At 32.2% G+C, this 21,909-nt stretch overlaps 1 protein-coding gene across 1 annotated transcript; it reads right to left on the bottom strand.

The window, feature by feature from the left end:
- Nucleotides 1-11,814: 11,814 nt before the first annotated feature.
- Nucleotides 11,815-14,397, bottom strand: LOC139487161 (uncharacterized). The gene is made up of 3 exons (XM_071272138.1): nt 13,885-14,397; nt 13,247-13,406; nt 11,815-12,249 (listed from the first exon to the last, which is right to left on the bottom strand). Exons 1-3 carry the CDS (start codon nt 14,210-14,212, stop codon nt 12,126-12,128), a joined length of 612 nt encoding a protein of 203 aa, XP_071128239.1. The 5' UTR covers nt 14,213-14,397; the 3' UTR covers nt 11,815-12,125.
- Nucleotides 14,398-21,909: the final 7,512 nt, after the last annotated feature.

Raw genomic sequence — 21,909 nt, forward strand, 5'->3', positions numbered from 1 at the left:
TATTTATTTCAGTCCATTTGTCAATAGGAAAAATGGAATGTCATATTTCAACAAAACTTGTTTAATATTATCCCTAATGTTCTCTTATTTTTCTGTACGTCAAACACTTTGGTTGTATTATTATATTTGACATTTCTTCTTATCCTTATGTATTTAAAAAAAAAATTCAGATGATAGCGAGTCATCTGTTTTTGTATCTGTTAAAATGCCTTGAACATTATGAAATAACACTTGTGTATTTTTTACCACAATCTCTTGACCTTTTGATGTCTTTTGCATGTTTTTCTTTTTTATAGTGTTGTCTGATTTACGTTGATATTTTCCTGCACTCATATATATTAATGTAGAGTCTACCAGAAAGATAATACCACGGTTAATAAAAAATGAACAAAAAATTTTGCGACATATTTCATCAAAATTATCTGACAAAATAGAAATGACCTGCTCCAAACGGAAAATTATTGAAAGAAAATGGACTATTGTCAATAGCAAATACAAAATTTCCATTATCATCTTTCAGATCATTTCCACCTTTCCAAATATTGGTGGTCGCAGCTACAAAAAAGTTAAAGACAGTTATACACAAGTGGTTGATCCATGTGGAATTGAGGTCGTACATTACCTTTGATAGCAAGAAAAATAATATCTGTTATATTTTTTTTACATTTATACGATTTTTGTAGTATAAGATCGTCGAAAGAACTATAGTTTTAAATATAATCAGTTAAATGAAATTGTCCCCGCCTTCTATTCAAAAAACAGTTACATAATCAAAATATAAGTAAGAAACAATTAATCTGAGTAAATATTCTAATTTTATAAGTTCCATTCAGTTAGTAAACGAGGAATGTATAACAATAAAGTTTTGATTTGTTGTTGGTCGTTTATGTCCAGTGGTAAGATTGTCATGCATATTTAGGACAACCGGGTAAAAAAGGCGTGGGTTTGAAAACTTTATACATAAACAAAGAAAGTTTGAATGCTAGTGGTAACTTTCATATAAAAGACAAAGGTGTCGATGTATAATATTCTCAACATGAGTACCTTATAATTATTTAATTTATATCTTATATCTTATATTATATAGTTTAATAAGGACTTAAGAAAATCTGTATATATCTTATTGTCATTAAATGACATACAAGAGCAGTCAAAATAGTTTTAGGCTTATTTTATCTTATAGAGGTAATACAATCATTAATTAAAACTGAAATTCTACTGTTGCAGACCCAACTTAATGAAATCAAAAATCACACAATGTTCCATCGACCAATTTCTAAGTTCAACGAGCCAATTTGAGAAATTGAATCATAACGAAGATCAATCCTCTAGATAGACCCAGGAAATTCAGACAAAACTATTATTGTAGAGTTTTATATCTTATATTTTTACTGTAAACAAATGCCTGTCTTAGTATTGATATGTTTACTTGTATAAGCATTATTTGAATCTAATAAACAGTCAAATAATTATAATGCAAACCAAAAAATTTAAAAATTGATACGCATGAATGAATTCAAGGTATATCTCAAAATGAACATTACATAATATATTTTAAAAACAGTTTTTGTCCAGATAGGAGGGTGCTATGCATGTATCTGTTATTTCTCTTCAACTCCATACATTTAATTATTCTATTATTGGTTAAAAGTCACTAATGTTTTAATAATATTGCGCTTTGAGACTTTAAAACATTGAATATATATATGTCACTTCAACATAGTTCTCACTATAACATATTTCAGGTTGCAAATGCCACCAAAATGTAATCTTTATCATAGCTTACGAAGGGAAAATGTTGTTCTAACTTCGTTGGCCTCTGCCTCACTGTTTGGTACCCACAGGATTGCCCCTTTGGTCATGGTACATGTCATCTACAATTAAAACGGTTTTTATAATTAATATTAGAAGTGGATGCCTTTTCTTCACTACAACAAGAAAGTGTCTTCGTTTAACTTGATTTTTTTTTGATTTTTATGTGTTTTAACGCCACTTTTAAGCACTGCTTTTGGGCTATTTCGTGGCGGCCATTATTTTGGTTTTTATTGGTGGAGGAAGCTTGAGTGCCTTGGAAAAATCACTAACCTTCGATACGAAAACTGACAATCATATTCAATTAAGATTGGAGTCGAATGAACCTGCACGCGTGGGGTTCTAACTCACAACCTCAGTGTTAACTGCCTAGTGATTAAATTAGTAACCACTTAGACTACTCGGCCACCGGGGCCCCTGATATTTGTTTAATGAAGTATATATAAAGGTAAACGGCAGAACTGGATTTAATGTCGACCTCTCCGCTATTATTGTACCTCTTGATAAAATCAACAAACAAATCTTGTGAAATAATAGACTTTGTAGAAATTATAGATATAGATTAAGAAAATGGATTATTAGGACATCAGCTTAAAGTCGAGCTCTTTTGAATTGTTAAGAACTACTTATGTACAGGTAGAGTACAACTCTTTGGTATAGTTATCAAGGTATATAAAGTACAATTCAGACCATTACAGAATTGCCGAGTAAGAATCAGTACAGTCGAGTAGAAAAACCGCCTATTTTAGACTTTATCTGGTTTGTAGTAATTGTATCTTTGAACCTAGTAAATGTTTGACCCTACCTCATACCTTCATGATGAAAAAGAATGCCTCAGAACAGTAGTTGCTAGAAAGAATCTTAAAAAATGTAAATGCGTCAAAATATAAATTTGCTTTGTTCTGAACATGTTTCATGTAAATATGAGAAAATGATAAAGCCTTAAGCATAAAAAATACTCACCAGGGCATCACACCACCTTTTCTTGGTAGTGCCGCTGAACATGTAACAATGAGGGCTGACATTTTGATTATTCAGCAACCTGTACCCAGCAGGACAACTTGATGGAACACATGGGCTATTAAAATGACAAACGAGAGGTATTTATTATTTAAAATAAATTGTCAGCATTAAACAACAAATTGATAAATTACACGTAAAACATGCAGTTAGATAACAGAGAACAACATGAAAAACATTAACAACATGAGCAATATTGTTATTACAACAGGAATATTTTTATAGATATAATTAGTTACTTGGTGTTTTAGTGACCTAATATGATATATATATATTCGAATCCCGGCGAGGGAAGAACCAAAAATTTGCGAAAGCAAATTTACAGATCTAACATTGTTGGGTTGATGTTTAGACGAGTTGTATATACATTATGTACACAGCCATGTATCGCCATCATTGATGGCGATCCGATGGATACATCTGTAACAGTTGTAGATTTGTCACTGAATCAGACGTACTTATATATATAATTATTTTCTGTGACTGTATATTACATTAATTTGTAGGATCCTTTACTATGATTTTCTTGATAGAGGGTTACTGCTCACAAGGAAGCTATTAAACCAAAAGTTCCAAATGGTGAAGTTGAAATCATCCCTTCGTAAATTTTACGGACGCCATCACGAGTTGGTTGACCGTTATGGAATAACCGTTTCACAAATGATATCGGATATGTTCCTTACGTCGTAACTACAATCCCCTTCCCTTTCATGAATGAGACCTACCGAATTAGACTATTTCCCGGATTTGTAATCACATAAGCAACACGACGGGTGCCACATGTGGAGCAGGATCTGCTTACCCTTCCGGAGCACCTGAGATCACCCCTAGTTTTTGGTGGGGTTCGTGTTGTTTATTCTTTAGTTTTCTATGTTGTGTCATGTGTATTATTGTTTTTCTGTTTGTCTTTTTCATTTTTAGCCATGGCGTTGTCAGTTTGTTTTAGATTTATGAGTTTGACTGTCCCTTTGGTATCTTTCGTCCCTCTTTTACTATAGATAATTTAGCTATCTGTAACAATAACATCTTCATGTCTTATATATCATGTACTGTAGTACGCCGCTAGATTAGAACTGACGAGGAAAGGTAACACACGGCCAGCGAAAGCTCTTTTTTTGAGAGCCCCGGTGGTCGTGTGGTCTAGCGGGACGGCTGCAGTGCAGGCGATTTGGTGTCACGATATCACAGTAGCATGGGTTCGAATTCCGGCGAGGGAAGAACCAAAAATTTGCGAAAGCAAATTTACAGATCTAACATTGTTGGGTTGGTGTTTAGACGAGTTGTATATACATTATGTACACAGCCATGTATCGACATCATTGATGGCGATCCGATGGATACATCTGTTGTAGAGTTGTCACTGACTCAGACGTACTTATAAATATAATTATTTTCTGTGACTGTATATTACATTAATTTAAAAATATGGTATGCAGTTGTGGTGGTCAATGATATATGGTATGCAGTTGTAATGGTCAATGACATACGGTTTACAGTTGTAATGGTCGATGATATATGGTATGCAGTTGTATTGTCAATGATATATGGCATGCAATTGTGGTGGTCAATGATATATGGTATGCAGTTGTGGTGGTCAATGATATATGGTACGTAGTTGTGGTGGTCAATAATATATGGTATACAGTTGTGGTGGTCAATAATATCTGGTATGCAGTTGTGGTAGTCAATAATATATGGTATGCAGTTGTTATGGTCAATGATATATGGTATGCAGTTGTGTTGGTCAATAATATCTGGTGTGCAGTTGTAATGGTTAATGATATATGGTATGCAGTTGTGGTGGTCAATGATATCTGGTATGCAGTTGTAATGGTCTATGATATATGGTTTGCAGTTGTGTTGGTCAATGATATATGGTATGCAATTGTGGTAGTCAATGTTATATGGTACGCAGTTGTGGTGGTCAATGATATATGGTATGCAGTTGTAGTGGTCAATGATACCTTGTATGCAGTTGTAGTGGTCAATGTTACCTGGTATGCAGTTGTGGTTGTCAATGATATATGATATACAGTTGTGGTGGTCAATGATATATGGTGTGCAGTTGTATTAGTCAATGATATATGGTATGCAGTTGTAATGGTCAATGATATCTGGTTTGTAGTTTTTGTGGTCAATAATATATGGTATGCAGTTGTGGTGGTCAATAACATCTGGTATGCAGTTGTAATGGTCAATAATATATAGAATGCAGTTGTTGTGGTCAAAAATATCTGGTATGCAGTTGTTGTGATCAATGATATATGGTATGCAGTTGTAATGGTCAATAATATCTGGTATGCAGTTGTGTTGATCATTGATATATGGTTTGCAGTTGTTATGTTCAATGATATCTGGTATGCAGTTGTGGTGGTCAATGTTGTCTGGGATACAGCTGTAGTGGTCAATGATATATGGTATGCAGTTGTAGTGGTCAATGTTACCTGGTATGCAGTTGTGGTTGTCAATAATATATAATATACAGTTGTGGTGGTCAATGATATATGGTATGCAGTTGTATTAGTCAATGATATATGGTATGCAGTTGTAATGGTCAATGATATCTGGTTTGTAGTTGTTGTGGTCAATAATATATGGTATGCAGTTGTAATGGTCAATGATATCTGGTATGCAGTTGTGGTGGTCAATGGTGTCTGGTATACAGCTGTAGTGGTCAATGATATCTGGTATGCAGTTGTGGTTGTCAATAATATCTGGTATACAGTTGTAATGATCTATGATATCTGGTATGCAGTTTTGGTGGTCAATGATATCTGGTATGCAGGTTGGCAGTGATATCTGGTATGCAGTTGTGTCGGTCAATGATATCTGGTATGCAGTTGTGGTGGTCAATGATATATGGTATCCAGTTGTAATGGTCAATGATATATGGTATGCAGTTGTAATTGTCAATGATATATGGTTTGCAGTTGTAATGGTCAATGATATCTAGTATGCAGTTGTGAAGGTCAATGATATATGGTCTGCAGTTGTGATGGTCAAATGAAATATGGTATGCAGTTGTGGTGGTCAATGATATCTGGGATGCGTGGTGGTCAATGATATATGGTATGCAGTTGTAATGGTCAATGATATATGATATGAAGTTGTACTGGTCATTGATATCTGGTTTGTAGTTGTTGTGGTCAATGATATATGGTATGCAGTTGTAATGGTCAATGATATCTGGTATGCAGTTGTGTTGGTCAATGGTATCTGGTATACAGCTGTAGTTGTCAATGATATCTGGTATGCAGTTGTGGTTGTCAATTATATCTGGTATGCAGTTGTAATGGTATGCAGTTGTGGTGGTCAATGATATCTGGTAAATAGTTGTAATGGTCTATGATATCTGGTTTGCAGTTGTGGTGGTCAATGATATCTGGTATGCAGGTTGGCAGTGATATCTGGTATGCAGTTGTGTCGGTCAATGATATCTGGTATGCTGTTGTGGTGGTCAATGATATATGGTATACAGTTGTAATGGTCAATGATATATGGTTTGCAGTTGTAATAGTCAATGATATCTGGTATGCAGTTGTGGTGGTCAATGATATATGGTCTGCAGTTGTGGTGGTCAAATGATATATGGTATGCAGTTGTGGTGGTCAATGATATCTGGGATGCAGTTGTGTCGGTCACTGATATTTTGTATGCAGTTGTGGTGGTCACGGTATATGGTATGCAGTTGTAATGGTCAATGATATATGATATGAAGTTGTAATGGTCATTGATATATGGTATGCAGTTGTAATGGTCAATGATATCTGGTAGGCAGTTGTGATGGTCAATGATATATGGTATGCAGTTATGGTGGTCAAATGATATGTGGTATGCAGTTGAGTTGGTCAATGATATGTGGTATGGAGTTGTGGTTGAAAATGATATATGGTATGCAGTTGTAATGGTCAATGACATACGGTAAACAGTTGTAATGGTCAATGAGATATTGTATGCAGTTGTAATGGTCGATGATATATTGTTAGCAGTTGTAATGGTCAATGATATATGGTATGCATTTGAGTTGGTGAATGATATCTGGTATGCAGTTGTAATGGTCAATGATATATGATATGCAGTTGTGGTGGTCAATGATATCTGGTATGCAGTTGTGGTGGTCAATAATATATGGTATGCAGTTGTGGAGGTCAGTGATATCTGGTATGTAGTTTTGGAGGTCAATGATATCTGGTATGCAGTTATAATGGTCAATGATAGCTGGTATGCAGTTGTAATGGTCAATGATATATAGTATGCAGTTGTGGTGGTCAATGAGATATGGTATGCAGTTGTGTTCGTAATATCTGGTATTCAGTTGTAATGGTCATTGATATATGGTATGCAGTTGTAATGGTCAATGATATATGGTATGCAGTTGTGGTGGTCAATGATATATGGTATGCAGTTGTGTTGGTCAATGATATCTGGTATGCAGTTGTGGTGGTCAATAATATCTGGTCTGCAGTTGTAATGGTCAATAATATATAGAATGCAGTTGTTGTGATCAATGATATATGGTATGCAGTTGTAATGGTCAATGATATCTGGTATGCAGTTGTGTTGATCATTGATATATGGTTTGCAGTTGTTATGTTCAATGATATCTGGTATGCAGTTGTGGTGGTCAATGGTGTCTGGGATACAGCTGTAGTGGTCAATGATACCTGGTATGCAGGTGGTCAATGATATATGATATGTAGTTGTGGTGGTCAATGATATCTGGTATGCAGTTGTGGTGGTCAATGATATATGGTATGCAGTTGTGGTGGTCAATGATATATGGTATGCTGTTGTAATGGTCAATGATATCTGGTATACAGTTGTGGTGGTCAATGATATCCCGTATGCAGTTGTGGTGGTCAATGATATCTGGTATGCAGTTGTATTAGCCATCTCATTTATATGCAAATAATTGGTCCCACCCCTCAGTCATCATGGTCATGATATATTAACTGTGAAACTTATACTTATTTGCTTACATAAGCCATCTTAAAAGTAACCACAAGAAGAAGGTCAATGATATCTCTTATATAGATGATTCGTTCTTGAGGAACCACTAATGTCATGCTTAAAGATAGTTGGTATGCAGTTGTATTATCGAAATTTGCAAGTCTCTTAGGTAGATTATATTATTGTTTGGTTTCGGCAGCATAATTCATGGTTCAATGATTTTTCGAGAAGCATAATATACAAAAAAACATAAAAATGCCTTGTACAAGTCAGGAATATCGCAGTTTTTATCTACTAGTAGTAGTCTATGTATGTTAATTGTCGTTTGATTTTTGTTGCACTTCAATGTTTCTGTTGTGATTCGTTGGTTTTGTTGTGATTCGTTGGTTTTCTATTATAGTTGATGTGTTTCCTTCGGTTTTATTTTGTTACCCGGATTTGATTTCTCTCAATCGATTTATGACTTTTGAACAGTGGCATTATACTGATGCCTTAAGCGTAATATATCGCTAACAAGAGTTTATATTCTATATAAAATTGCAATTTCAGCGCTTTCAAATGTGCATTTCATTCCAAATACATGTATTTATAAAGTGTACAATACATGTTTATAATAGCTATGCCATGGGCTGAATAGACAAACAGCGATGATCAAGTATTAATACGCGATTGATGTTTATTAGAAATATAAATTTTATAGGAATTTGCAGTGCATGTGCTTTCAGGCGTACAACTCATTCTAGGCAGTTATTAAATTTAGATTGAAAGTGTATTACGTCAATGCCCAGCAACATTTTTCATGTTTTTGAAAATTAGTTCTGATCAATCATTTTTTAATTAGTTACAAGTTTAACTTAAAATGTAAATTTTTTATACTAATACATTGTTAGCGTTCTCTAGTGAACAATAATATGTCAAGATAAATATATAAAAAAGTTATTAAATCATTGTGCATTAATATTTTTTTAACATGAGTGACGATCTTTGAAATGTAAATCAAAGAGGTCATTGCAATGTAAGTGATTTCTAGTGGACAATTATTTCCATATTTGTTTTATCTAGATTCAAGGTCTATAACATCAATGCAGTGCAATAAGTCGAATACCATTGCTAATCAATTATTTCAGAAGTTAATTTCATTAAAATTGTTGATTATACATATCATTGTTCTAAGTAACCAATCACTATCCTTCCCTCACCACTTTCTCATTTGAAAACAAGTTTCATCCCCCAAATTACATGAATAAGTCATGATTCTGTTGTTAGTTTCTTTGTTGTAAATTAGGTTAACGTTGATTTAAAATGTATCACTTGAATTGTTGTACATTTGCATGTTATATCAGGTTTTTTGAAAGCTTGCTGTGCATGCTGTACAGTACGCGTTCAGCTATAGCTAATGATAAAAGACCGAACGATGACCTGTTGATTATAATTTCTACGCCATTTGATCTCTAATGGAGACTTGTCTCGTTGTTAATCATACTGCATCTTCCTCTTATGATATTTCAGTGTGAAATTATTTTCAATCTTTCGCAACCCATCTTACCTGACATCATTGGTTTTTTTTTAAAAGCGTTTACAATGTATCTGTGACTGTTAAACAAATATTGAACAAACTATCATTGATTTTTCTTTTTTTTTTTATTTCTTTTTTCATTAGCTTAAGCAAAGGTTTACAGAGGAACCTAAACTGATATATCTAATAAATCGTACCAAATAATGTATATGATAAATCTATGAAATGTTACTTATACATAAAAAGAGTAGCAAATACATGATATACCAAAATAAAAAAAAGTCTTTTGAGAATATTTAGATGGAACAAAGTGGCAAAACATTCAAGCTCTGTTGTGCGTAAGTATACAGCCCGTAACAGAGTAGTGATCGAATTCGCGTTTCTTTACCGTCAGAATAAGTTACGTTATCGACAAACTTATTTCAGAAGTGACATAATTTAATTTTCTTCATCGACAAAATATTTCATGTCCAACGTTTAAGTTTTCATTGTTTAAGTCGAAGTTTTTTTTAACACAGTAAAACATTTTTAATAATCAACCTCTGTCATTGGCATTTTCATTAAAATTATTTCAGTGTTTATTTAAAGTTAAATTTATTTTCAAATCTCTTCTGTTTAAAATTGTAGAAACTTCCTTTTAAGATTTCTGTGGTAAACTATCTATTCTATAGTTAGGACCATTTTATAATAAATACCCTTTTCGTACAAGAATACTTTCTTTATAGAAGTATAGATCTGCTGGTTATAGATTTTTTTTATTACTTTCATTATTGTGACGACCCGCTATAAAATTCAGATTAATTTATAAATGAAGTTGTATATACATTTTTGGTCATAAACACAAATATTTTAAACAGTTTGACAAGTGCGTCAATGTTACAGTAGTCTGTTTACTGTAAGTTACTAAGCTTGGCCCGATTCATCTGTCATTTATGGAAACAAATTCACCACTTTCTGAGACATTCATTTTTATTTCACCATCAGACATAAAGCTACATTTGTAACTAAAGGAAAACTCTCAAATTAAAGAACTTTGACATGATATACTGAACTTTCTTATAATCAATTAATTAAACGACTGCTTTTCTTAGATATGTGATTTTTCATGGTCAAACTTTTTCATTGTTGAGGATTTTTATTGTAAAAAAATGATGTTTTTTTTTTAAAGAAATCAACATTCAAAATTTAGAACTTCATGAACATGTACAGGAAGCTGAATTATTGCACATCTATGTACCACTTAAAATTGTACTTCGATCTGTTGAGTCCTTAAAATGTTTTGACCGTCCTAAGATTTAATGTACGGAAATGTTTCGGTAAATTGAGTCAAATCCGAATTGAATGTTTACGACACACAAAAAGAGAAACCAGAATATCTTGATGACCAAACGTATGTACACGTTGGGGCGATTTAGAGCTTTTCAGAAGGAGTGAGATTCCACCCTTGTTGAAGCCTTGTGGAGACCTCTAGATTTTTAAATTCCGTCCGTTTTTCTCATGGATGGAGTGTGGTCTCTCTGTAAATTACCCCATATCTTTTCATTTTCCTATTTACCGAAGGTTCCATGTGAAAATTTCCATTGGATGATATCTGTTAAACTAAATGTACAAAACAGGCTCAAGAAAAGGCGAAATTTCTTTTTCAAACCCGAACTAGAAATCCATATTTTTTCGAATAGAGCACCTTACATAATGAGTTCATGCATGTGAAAAATTATATAATCATACACAAGAAAGAAACCCTGAACCGGCTTTCAGCAATAATTTTTACCTATTTAATATTAAGTAAATATGAACATGTACAAGTATTTAATAAAGTACAGATATAACAAAGAAACTGCCCGGTATCCGACGTAAGAGTACACTTTTTACTGCACGCGTAGTCGGGTGCGTTCACTACGAGGACACTTATACCCAACTACGCGTGAAGTATGAGTACAATATCGTCCCATACAGGACTTTTTCTATGTTATCCTAGTATATTATCTGACAGTTAAGAATAGAATCTTGTCAAATTTTGAAGTTGAACATGTGGGAATTTTTTTTTTTTGCTACGGACCATTTAATTTTCATGGAAGAGAGGGCCTGGTAGTTTTTAGAAAACAATATTCTGACCCTGATTTTGACTTAAAAAATCTGCTGCCTCAATATTTTGATATATAAAAAAAATTGTCAACAACAAACTACTTTTCGCCCAATCGAAATGGTGCATGGACATATTTTGTTTCATATTATTAGAATTATTTTCAATATTATCGGTATTAAAATTGATTATCGACACATGAAAGTTTGTCAGCATTGTCAATCTTTTTAACGTTAAAGTACCAATAGTTCGGTCTCTACTAAATTAAGTTTGTGGATAACGTAGCTAATTTTGACGGTAAAGAAACATCAATTCGATCACTTCTCTGTTACGGGCTGTAACACTATCAAAAAGTAAAATAAAAAAAATAATGAACTTAGAGGAAGATCAATTGGGAAAGTCCATAATTACATGGCAAAGGTACCATGTACTAATAAACTTTGTAACATTCATATAATCAAAGGCTGTTTTTGTTCCTTTTTCTACTCTTTGGGTATACAATAACACTATCAAAAAGGTACCATGTACTAATAAACTTTATAACATTCATATAATCAAAGGCTGTTTTTGTTCCTTTTTCTACTCTTTAGGTATACAATAAGAAACGTAAAGCAGATTTGACATGATCATGAATTATAAAAATCATTAGGCAACAAATGGCGAAGATAAATCTATAAAACTCTTCAAGCAATATGAAATATGAACGTAATCAGCCATATTTTCATTACATATTATCAAGTGGCTTTACAATAAACAGTCAATACACGTGTTGCGCTGTACATAACACTTTGTATAAAATCTCCATCCAGTTTGTGATATCTTAGGAATGGCAGTGACGACTCCTTGTCCGAATGAAAGAAGCTCACACCTATAATCCATAATAAAACAATATCTTAAACATATTGCTTATTTGTTGTATGTAAGACATTAAAAAATGTATATTAAACAATAAATAAATTTGGTGTTTTTACTGTCTTCTGATTGGTTAAAATTATTATTTTTATTTTCAATGTTGTCAATTTTGATGACGATACGCCCACTCTGACGTTGTGTATTTATACGCCAACATGTGTGTACGTTGTTATTGTTAATATAAATAATATAAAAAGTTCTTTGAGCCTTATTTTTGATAGAAATTTATTTATAATGAATGGCAATAATTTATTTTGATTTTATTGAACCATAAAACTAATTTTTGACTCTTCAAATTTTACATAATCCGCTTCGCGGATTATTCAATGTGAAGAGTCAAAAACTAGTTTTATGGTTCAATAAACTCAAAATAGATAATAGCCATTCATTAAAACGAAACAACCCGTAAAACAATAGTGAAAAACTCAGAACAAACACAGGAGAAAAGGGAAAAAAGAATTTAAAACTGTCTATATACCATCCTATATTGCTTTCTTGTATATAAATTTGCAATTTTACTCTAATAATTGAAATGTTAAATGTGTGTTTAATGTGTGTCGAAATGTTAATACAATATAATACAACAAGTTGTAGAATAACCCAAAAAAGTAGAAATGATATAATCTTATACATGTTATATGTTTGTTGTTTTAAATAACTTGTGTATCGTATTGTAAATGAAATCCAACAGACAAACAGACAAACAACAGTTAAAACATTACATAACATCCTGACTAACAAACCTGAAAAAAGACTGAGCAATCCGAACACCACTAAAAACAAGGGTGATTTCAGGTTCTCCGGAAGTGTAAGCTCCTGCTCCACATACACATATCAAATTATTGATCGTTTTCAGATTCCAATTTAAGCATTTATTCTGTGTATCTTGATTCTGAAATGCGACATTGTTTCTTTTTTTACCCGTTTTTTCTGCTAAGAATCATGCACAATACCTGTTGTCGTTATAGTTGAACCCCATACATTGTTCGTCTCTCTTACATTCTAATGCACACATCGTTGCAGAAAGAATCATGACTGGTTTATATATGTTAAGGTCAACTCGCTCGTTCGGTGGACTACAGTTGATGAAATGGTTAGATGCATTTCCATCAACTGCAAAAGAAATATCATTTGATTCTAAATATTTACAATCATGATTCAATATGCAACAACCATAACACAGCAACCACTTGAATGTGACAATCTAATATGAGTCTGAAAAGTACAGTCCTTTTATTTGAACGCATAAATCCGTAAATTGTACCAAACAGAAACACTTTCTGAAAGTCTTTTCTAAACAAAATAAATGCAATCAATAATTATTAGCTTAACTATTACACATATATTCAATATATATCCAGGAGCGTGCGGCATGGTTATGTGTGTTTTTGTGGTGTGTGTATGGTCGTGTGTATACATTGGTAACGTTGTATAATATATAAAGTGTTAAAGGTCACGTAGACATAAATAAGGTTACAGAACGTTTGTAGTGTATAATAAAGAAAAAATAAGTACAAAAAAACATCATTGGCACATAAATATGCCATATAAATTCATTATCTATATTTAAGGTGTTTTCCTGCATAATTACCAGTAGCGTGTATTATCCAGTCGCCTGCAGTATCATAACTGTTTAAAACGCCAATACTGCTTACTGGGAACGGGTCTGAATCTGCCCATTCACCAATAATATCAACTCCAATTACCGATCCTCTTCCATGTTTTATAATTCCTCCATCCCAACTCACCCAGAAATCTCTGAACTCCCCATAGTTTAGACGATGACGATCGATTACAGTATCCCAATGTAAAGCAAATGGTTTTGGGAATAAATTATCATCAGTGCGTCGTACCAGCTTTGTTTTGGTGTTAGTATGTGCACCAAAATTAATGTCGTAGAATGGCATTGCGCTATCCATAATGGCAGAGCTTGATAAATATACATTTGCATCTCTGCTAGCCTTCACTTGAAATTTGAAAGAAGTGATTTTTGAACCCTCGATGCCATATTTTTCCAAACGCTCAGTATAATCCAATATATCAGGTGTTCCACTGGAATGAAGTAGTTTTTCATGAGTGTTTGTGGTAAATGAAAATTCAACTTTGACACCTAAAAATAAAATTCTTTATTTAAAATATATTATGCCATTGTAACCCATGGTATAGCGTTAGGGTTGTTGTTGTTGCGTCAAGCCTTTATAGATTTGTAGTAAATATTGATTCATATTTTGCTTATCCAAAATTTCGACACGGCAGTACATGTATTATAGAAACTTAGCCAATTAACTCATGATGTGTACCAGGATTAAATTACGTACTCAAGACGGGCTTCTCGTCTACAAAAAAAAACTCATTAGTGAAACTCAAATTGAACGTTAAAAAAGCCAATTTGTGTACAAATTTGAGGAGCATTTAGGACCTAAAAATACAAAAGGTTTTTGAAGAATACTTCTAAATTGAATGTAATTTTTATTTTTTCCTGCGTTAGAAGATACTAAGTATTTCAAAAACTATGTATTTTAAGCAGTTAATCGTGACAAGGGATAGGTTAAAGGGCAATACTAAAACATTTCCTAGACTTTACTATTACAATAGTTGATTACGAACGTATTACCATTTATTTTCCTCAGAATATGATGTTTTGGGTACAATATGAAGGTATTCGGTGTTGAAAAAATATGATACTTTAAAGGTTTTTACTTTTCAACTTTTATGCTATTGACTTATTTAAAAAAATACTATTTGTAACTGTTAAGACTTTTAAACTACCAATTATGAGGTTATCATAACGAAAAGCTATTAGGTGTAACTATGTATTAATACAAACAGTTGTATAGTATAATGGTTATTAAAAATATTCCATATATTTTCTAATAGTAATATTGCTGTAGGGTTACTACTCCATATCTTGTCAGCTCAGTATACGTACGTACTGATATGATCTATAACACAATTGCTACCATCTTCCATTAATAAAGTAATACATTAATAAGAAATGAAGGTTTCAACACTCTCTGGTTAATTTGACCTCAGATTGTATAAGCTCTTATGTTAAATGTTTGTGTTCTTTTCGGTCAAGACGTGATTAAATTTTTCGGTTCTTATGTAATGTATGTATTCTTGGCTTTCTTATGTTCAACTTCCAGCGTTCTTGGTGAAGTTTCATCATGAAAAGCGCCAATTTGAAGAGTAAATTTTATTTTTAAGATCATTATTTATTAGAATATGTATAAGCGAGTTTGGCAATAAGAAATTTGCACTTAAGTTCTATATATTCATGACAGTAGACATTTATTTTCCTTACAGGCTTAAGCTTGTTACTTTACAAAAATAATTGTAAAATGTATTGTATGTGCCTATTGTTTAAACTTATAAAACAACAACGATATAGTTATCATAAAATATGGTTGCATTATATCTTCATGATCGGATTTTAATTTACAAAATATCCCAAAGATCCCGAACGTTTATCTGAATTTTTTTTTGGAGGGGTGGAGTGGGCTAAGGGGATTGTGTGGTCTTAAAACCTCATAATCATGATAATTCGTATTGATTTTAAGTTAAGACACAGCCTATACAATTTAGTTATCCAAGGTATCAGGATTTTAATTTAGTACGCCAGACGCCCGTTTCGTCAGAAGACTCATCAGTGACGCTCATATCAATATAACTTAACCTATCTAACTTGAAAATTGTTGTCCAGTATATATGCAGGAACGATCCACTAAAATAGAATCAACTTTTTTTTTTAGTTTTTTGTGTGAGACATCTATAATGATATTGAGCTGATTTGCAACGAATAATGCATATTTGGAATGCTTTTTTTCAACTTTTTTCGCTCTTTTGTTACTTCAATTTTTACTGTTTTTTTAATTCTAAAACGGTTAGATACCCAAATACAACTTGTGCAATGCCAAAGAACAAAACTTCTTAGAATAATGTTCAAGTGAGAGTAAAATATAGGGTTTGTGTGCGGAATATAAATTCAGAGCAATTCTGCATCTATCTTGGATTTCTATAAACAGTCAATTTACAATCTTAAATGACATTTTTTCACATGGATTCTCTTACACATCTTACTTTGACGGTCATCATAAATTTCTCAAATATTGATTGTAAAATAACAAAACCGCATGAATTCAACATCGACTTACTATTTTCTTTTAAATATGCGACCCATGAAGTTTAAGTACATTAAGAAAAACTTCGGGAACTAAATTTAGGAAACTAATATGTGTTAAATACTTTTGATTTGCAAGTATTATTGCTTTATAGTTAAGACCAATATGACACATTTTTACAAGTAAGGTTAAGCCTATATATATACTTCTATGATTTGTTATGCTTTTTATGAAGAAAAAAAACCAGATTTTACAAAGTGCTACTGTATTATTTTACATTTTAAGTCAATTCTTGCAAAACAGATTTCTTTCTTTAATACATATTAAAGATCTATCAAATAAAAAAGAAAGATGCCAGAGGGACAGTCAAACTTATAGATCGTCAATAAACTGACAACGCCATGGCTAAAAAGACAAACGGACAAATAATAGAACACAACACACAACATAGAAAACTAAAGACTAAGCAGCACGAACCAACCAAAAACTGGGGGTGATCTGAGGTGGTTTAGAATGGTAAGCAGATCCTGCTCCCCAAATGGCACCTGTCGTGTTGTTTATGATATGACAAACCTGATTAATAGTCTGATTCGGTAATCAATAGTCTGTAGGTCATTTTCGTGAAAAGGGAAGGGGATTTTAGTTTAGACCTAAGATACATATCCGATATCATCTGTGAAATGGTTATTGCATAACGGTCAACCAACTCGGGATGGCGTCCGTAAAATTTTAACATTATAAAATATATGTATCAATGCACTAAAAGTGAAGACGACGGGGATGTTAGTCATTAAACCACCAATTATCCCATTACAGCTCTTATTCATTTAAAATTTGACCTCAGATTGATTTGGCTATTATATTACATGTTTTATGTACTTTTGGTGATATACTGCTTCATCTTTTTTCGGTTCCTATACATACTTGGCGTTCGAATGTTCGACCGTCAGCATTCCTGATGAATGATCCTTATGATAAGCGTTCTTATGAAGTAAAACTGAGAATGTAAATGAGTAATGTGTAAAAGAGACAACAACCCGACTAAACAGTACAAAAGCAGAGAACAACTAGTATAGTGAGACAATCATGCATTCGCAAGCGGACTACAGCTGGCTTCTTGATAAAAGTATGCACTAGTTTAGTGAGAAATAACGTCATACTAAACTCAAAAACATATAAATGAACTGAAAAAATACATACAATACTTAACAAACGTCAGAGGCTCCTGACACAACAATCGGGCGGAGTTAAACAAATCTAAACCCTCCACCTATATCTCTAATTAGGATATTATAAACAAACACACAGCAAATGTTGTTTTCCTTATTTTAAAAGAACATTATTTGTATGGATATGTATATACGGCATGTTTGTAAAAAATAATGCAATCAAGCTTAACATATTCAAGAAAGTGCAATCTAATTGTTCCTTATAAGCTTTTGTAAGCTAAGAAGTGTCATAAATATTGTTACAAGAATACATAAAACAAAGAAAACAAAAAATATATCTAATGTTCCCAATGCTAAAGTTGTTGAAAAGAGGAACGAAATATTTGCGCTTTGTACCATTTTGTACGGGTTGATATATATAAAATATTCCAAAAATCATGAACGTATATCAGACCTTTTAATAATTAGGGGTTAGGGTACCTGTATTTGATAACTGTGGATTCATTATCATTCGTTGGATACCAATTTTCGTGGATTTTGTGGGTACAGTTACTCCGCGGAAATCAAAATTTGAACTACTGATCAGTTTTCTATAGGTCTGCAGACTTCAGCAAATTCACGAAATTAAATATCCACGAATACGCAAGTTTTCCTTAATTCACGAAAATTGGTACCCACGAAATTAAATGAATCCACCGTATACGTATTGCCACAATCGCGTAACCCGTTCAACTGTTCTGAAATGCTTTCAATTCTGCTCTTTGGTCTCGTTGACACATTCCCTATTTACATTGAATTTCTCAATTCTAAACTCACTCTTTAATTTTGCAACAAAAACAATACACTTTTATCTATAAGTTTTTTGCATGCTTTAATTGTATAATGAATAAGAGAGGCAAGAGTAAATTCAGAGCAATTCTGTATTGATCTTGGATTTCTACGAGCAGACAAATCAAATTACAATCTAAATGACAACCCATGGAACTATGATGTTAGTATAAATTATGATTAGGCAAAACAGCAACCTGGAACTATATTCGGGAAACTAATCCATTTCTTAGAGCAATTTTGTATATATTTTTTTTAAATCTTTTGATTTAAAAACATCATGGCATCTATAACATGTAAAGCAATAGCTTATACGTATACGTGTCACACATATATTATTTCGATTACCATCTGATAAAAGGTTTTTGGAAATTAATTTGATGGTCTCATATTAGTTGGGTATGATTAAAGAATAAATAAAGGCAACAGTAGTATACCGCTGTTCGAATTTCATAAATCGATTGAGAAAAAACAAATCCGGGTTACACACTAAAACTGAGAGAAACACATCAAATATAAAAGGAGAATAACGACACAACAGAAACACTAAAGTGCACCACACACAAAAACGAACTATAATATAACAATGGCAATTTTCCTGACTTGGAACATGACATTTTAAGAAAAAATGGTGGGTTGAACCGGTTTTTGTGGCAAGCCAAACCTCCCGCTTTTATAACGATGTTAAATATAATTGTGCTACTGTATCATTTAAAATTTAAAATCTTTCAAAGAAGATATCTTTCCTTCCATACACTTTTTGTCATATTAATCAATCCAATGTAAAGGAGAACACGGGAACGTTGTTTACTAATCAAACATTCCCGCACTGCCACTAGTATTCAACTACTGTCTAAATTTACTAGTATAAAAGATTTATGGAAAAAACACCACATAAAATGACCTCATTACTAAATGTACTACTTAAATCCTTGCGAAACTTATACCTCCATTTTTTTAAAGAGAAAGTGAGCGTGTTGTTTTGGTTTTTTTGGGTTTTTTTTTTGTTGTTTTTTAGTTTTAGGGAGGGTGGTCTTTTTGGTTCATGTTTTCAGTATCGTAATCGCACAAATATATCCAGTGGGCATCACAATAGTATTGGTGGAGATTAACATTTTTCAAAAGGTCTGTAAACATATTTAACCTCGTGATAGTAGTACGTGTGTAGCCGCACTAAAGAGTTTATGATTTAGTATGTATTGTTGTTTGCTGTCTGTTATATGTTTTACATTATTTTGTGTCATAAATTAGGTCGTTGACATTGTCATTTACATTTTGTTTTTACATTTTGCGATGTTTAGGTATATTATATATGTCTTCGTGGTATATTGCATGTTGGACATCGTGCTTTCTTTTATTGTTTTGTGCTTGCTCATTGTAAAATAATTGTTAAAGAACTTGCATACATTTAAAATTATTCATTTTAGTGTGATCGATATGACTCATTGAGACTGTATTATTTTATCTTTTAAAAAATGTATACTATTCCTGAGATAATTTAAAATTACAAAACCGATCCTTCTATCGAAAAATTATATAAGTTGGGCGACTAAGTTTATAACATTGTATTTTTAGTCGGATATGAAATTAAGTCTTTCTTATCCTATTATTATAATAATTTGTCATCATATCTTAATTTCCAATTTAATAGAGTAATCAATTTCACACCTATTTTCGTTAAAAGGCACCACGGGTCAAGTAAAATTCACTGTACATACCTAATCATCTCAAATTAAAGTCCCGGAACTGTCATTTTTGAATTTTCTAATTACGAAACGGAATTTTAAGATGATATCACCAGCACAATAGTCAGCACTTTGGTGTTGTCATGAATATAAATTATATGGTGATTTTTTATAAATTAACTGTTTACAAAAGTATAGATTAATCGAAATATTGATGAGTTTCTTATCCCAGGCATAAATTATCTAATTTGAACTAGATTAGAAATTTTGGGTCCTTAATGCTCTTTAAATTTATATTTGTTTGGCTTTCTAACTATTATGATCTGAGTGTATTGCTGAGTTTAATGGAAACGAAACGCCCGTCTTTCGTAAACAAGTATTAGCCTTATATAATATGACAAACATTTGTTTGGTAAGTTAAGTTGTTTTGACTAAAACACATTTTAAAAATCAGCGTACCACAGTGTAATTGAAACGAAATTCAATGCACGTCAGACCAAACTTTAAAAAAATATTTTCTAATCTCCTAATTTGTTCTTCTGTATTCTTGCTATTAATCGATTCGTATACAGAGTCAATTTCACACTCGAGCAAATCGAACTTTCTGAGGTTTTTTTTGTTGAAATTATAATATTATTTTGTATATGTTTGTTTCCATAAGTTATTTTAAACTTATTGTGACTTTTTTTATTCCGGCGATGTTTCTGTTTTTACTTTGGACGATGTTGTTATACTTGACAGAATAAATTCCTTTTTTGAAAATATTTATTTTCGAAAACGCTTATACATCAATCGTCTTTTGTTGTCTTTACAATTTAGGTAAACCGAAGTTGTTTCCGAAAGTATTCAAAAAGTAAAATAAGAAAAGAAATGAACTCCAAGGAAAATTCAAAACGGAAAGTCCCTAATCAAATGGCCAAATTAAATGATGAAACACATCAAACGAATGGACAACAACTGTCATATTCAGGCATTCTCAAATGTAGAAAACGGTGGCTTGAACCTGGTTTTGTAGCGCTAAACCTTTCACTTGTATGACTGTCGCCAAAAAATTCCATTAAATTTACAACGATGCGTGAACAAAACAGAATTGTCTTATACACCGAAACAGAAGAAAATCGGCCCATCATCCTTCAAAGTAAAAAATAAAAATAAATAAAATTCGAAATGATAATTAAACAAATACAAATCATGTAGCTATGTGAATAATTGTCAATATCTATGACACACCATATAAATAAGATCTTATTGCATTATTGTATAATCTGAACAATTTAAACTTATTCTGAATATGTTTACCAAATATTTATCTGATTAGAGTACTTACCAGAACTTCTTTCCAAGAAAGAAAGCATAAACAACAAACGGGTTTTGAAGTATTTATCCATATAACTTTGTAATGAGTATGACAGTTGAAGTTGGCGACTTCCAGAAAATGTTACTTTAACCTCGTTCTCAGCATTATGTCATAAGCATGCTGTTCAGAAATATATGTACGCTTTCAAATGTTGATTTTTTCCCCCGGAACACGTCAATGTAAATTTCAGTAATATTACGGTTATAAAGTATTAAGTAGGATAATTACAGATCTGAATTATTAAAAAGAATGAACATAATTATCCGTGTTATTAAATTTACTAGTTTCATCCTAAAGTCAGGTTTATAGTCTTTGAAATGAACAGTAAAAAAACAAATAAAACCCTTCGAATGTGTGTTTCCTGTGGATGAGATTTAATTTGAAATTGCGGATCACATCAGCTGTTAAACGATCGTCATGTCATTGCAACCATTTTTATAAAAATGCATATATATA

The sequence above is a fragment of the Mytilus edulis genome, chromosome 8 (assembly GCF_963676685.1).
Source record: "Mytilus edulis chromosome 8, xbMytEdul2.2, whole genome shotgun sequence".
In the NCBI taxonomy this organism is placed as follows: Eukaryota; Metazoa; Mollusca; class Bivalvia; order Mytilida; family Mytilidae; genus Mytilus; species Mytilus edulis.

Coding starts and splice junctions, on each gene's coding strand:
- LOC139487161 (XM_071272138.1), bottom strand. CDS start 14,212: ATGGATAGCGCAATGCCATTCTACGACATTAATTTTGGTGCACATACT. Junction 13,407..13,884: donor CTGGATAATACACGCTACTG/GTAATTATGCAG, acceptor TTTCTTTTGCAG/TTGATGGAAATGCATCTAAC. Junction 12,250..13,246: donor TTCAACTATAACGACAACAG/GTATTGTGCATG, acceptor TATGGATTATAG/GTGTGAGCTTCTTTCATTCG.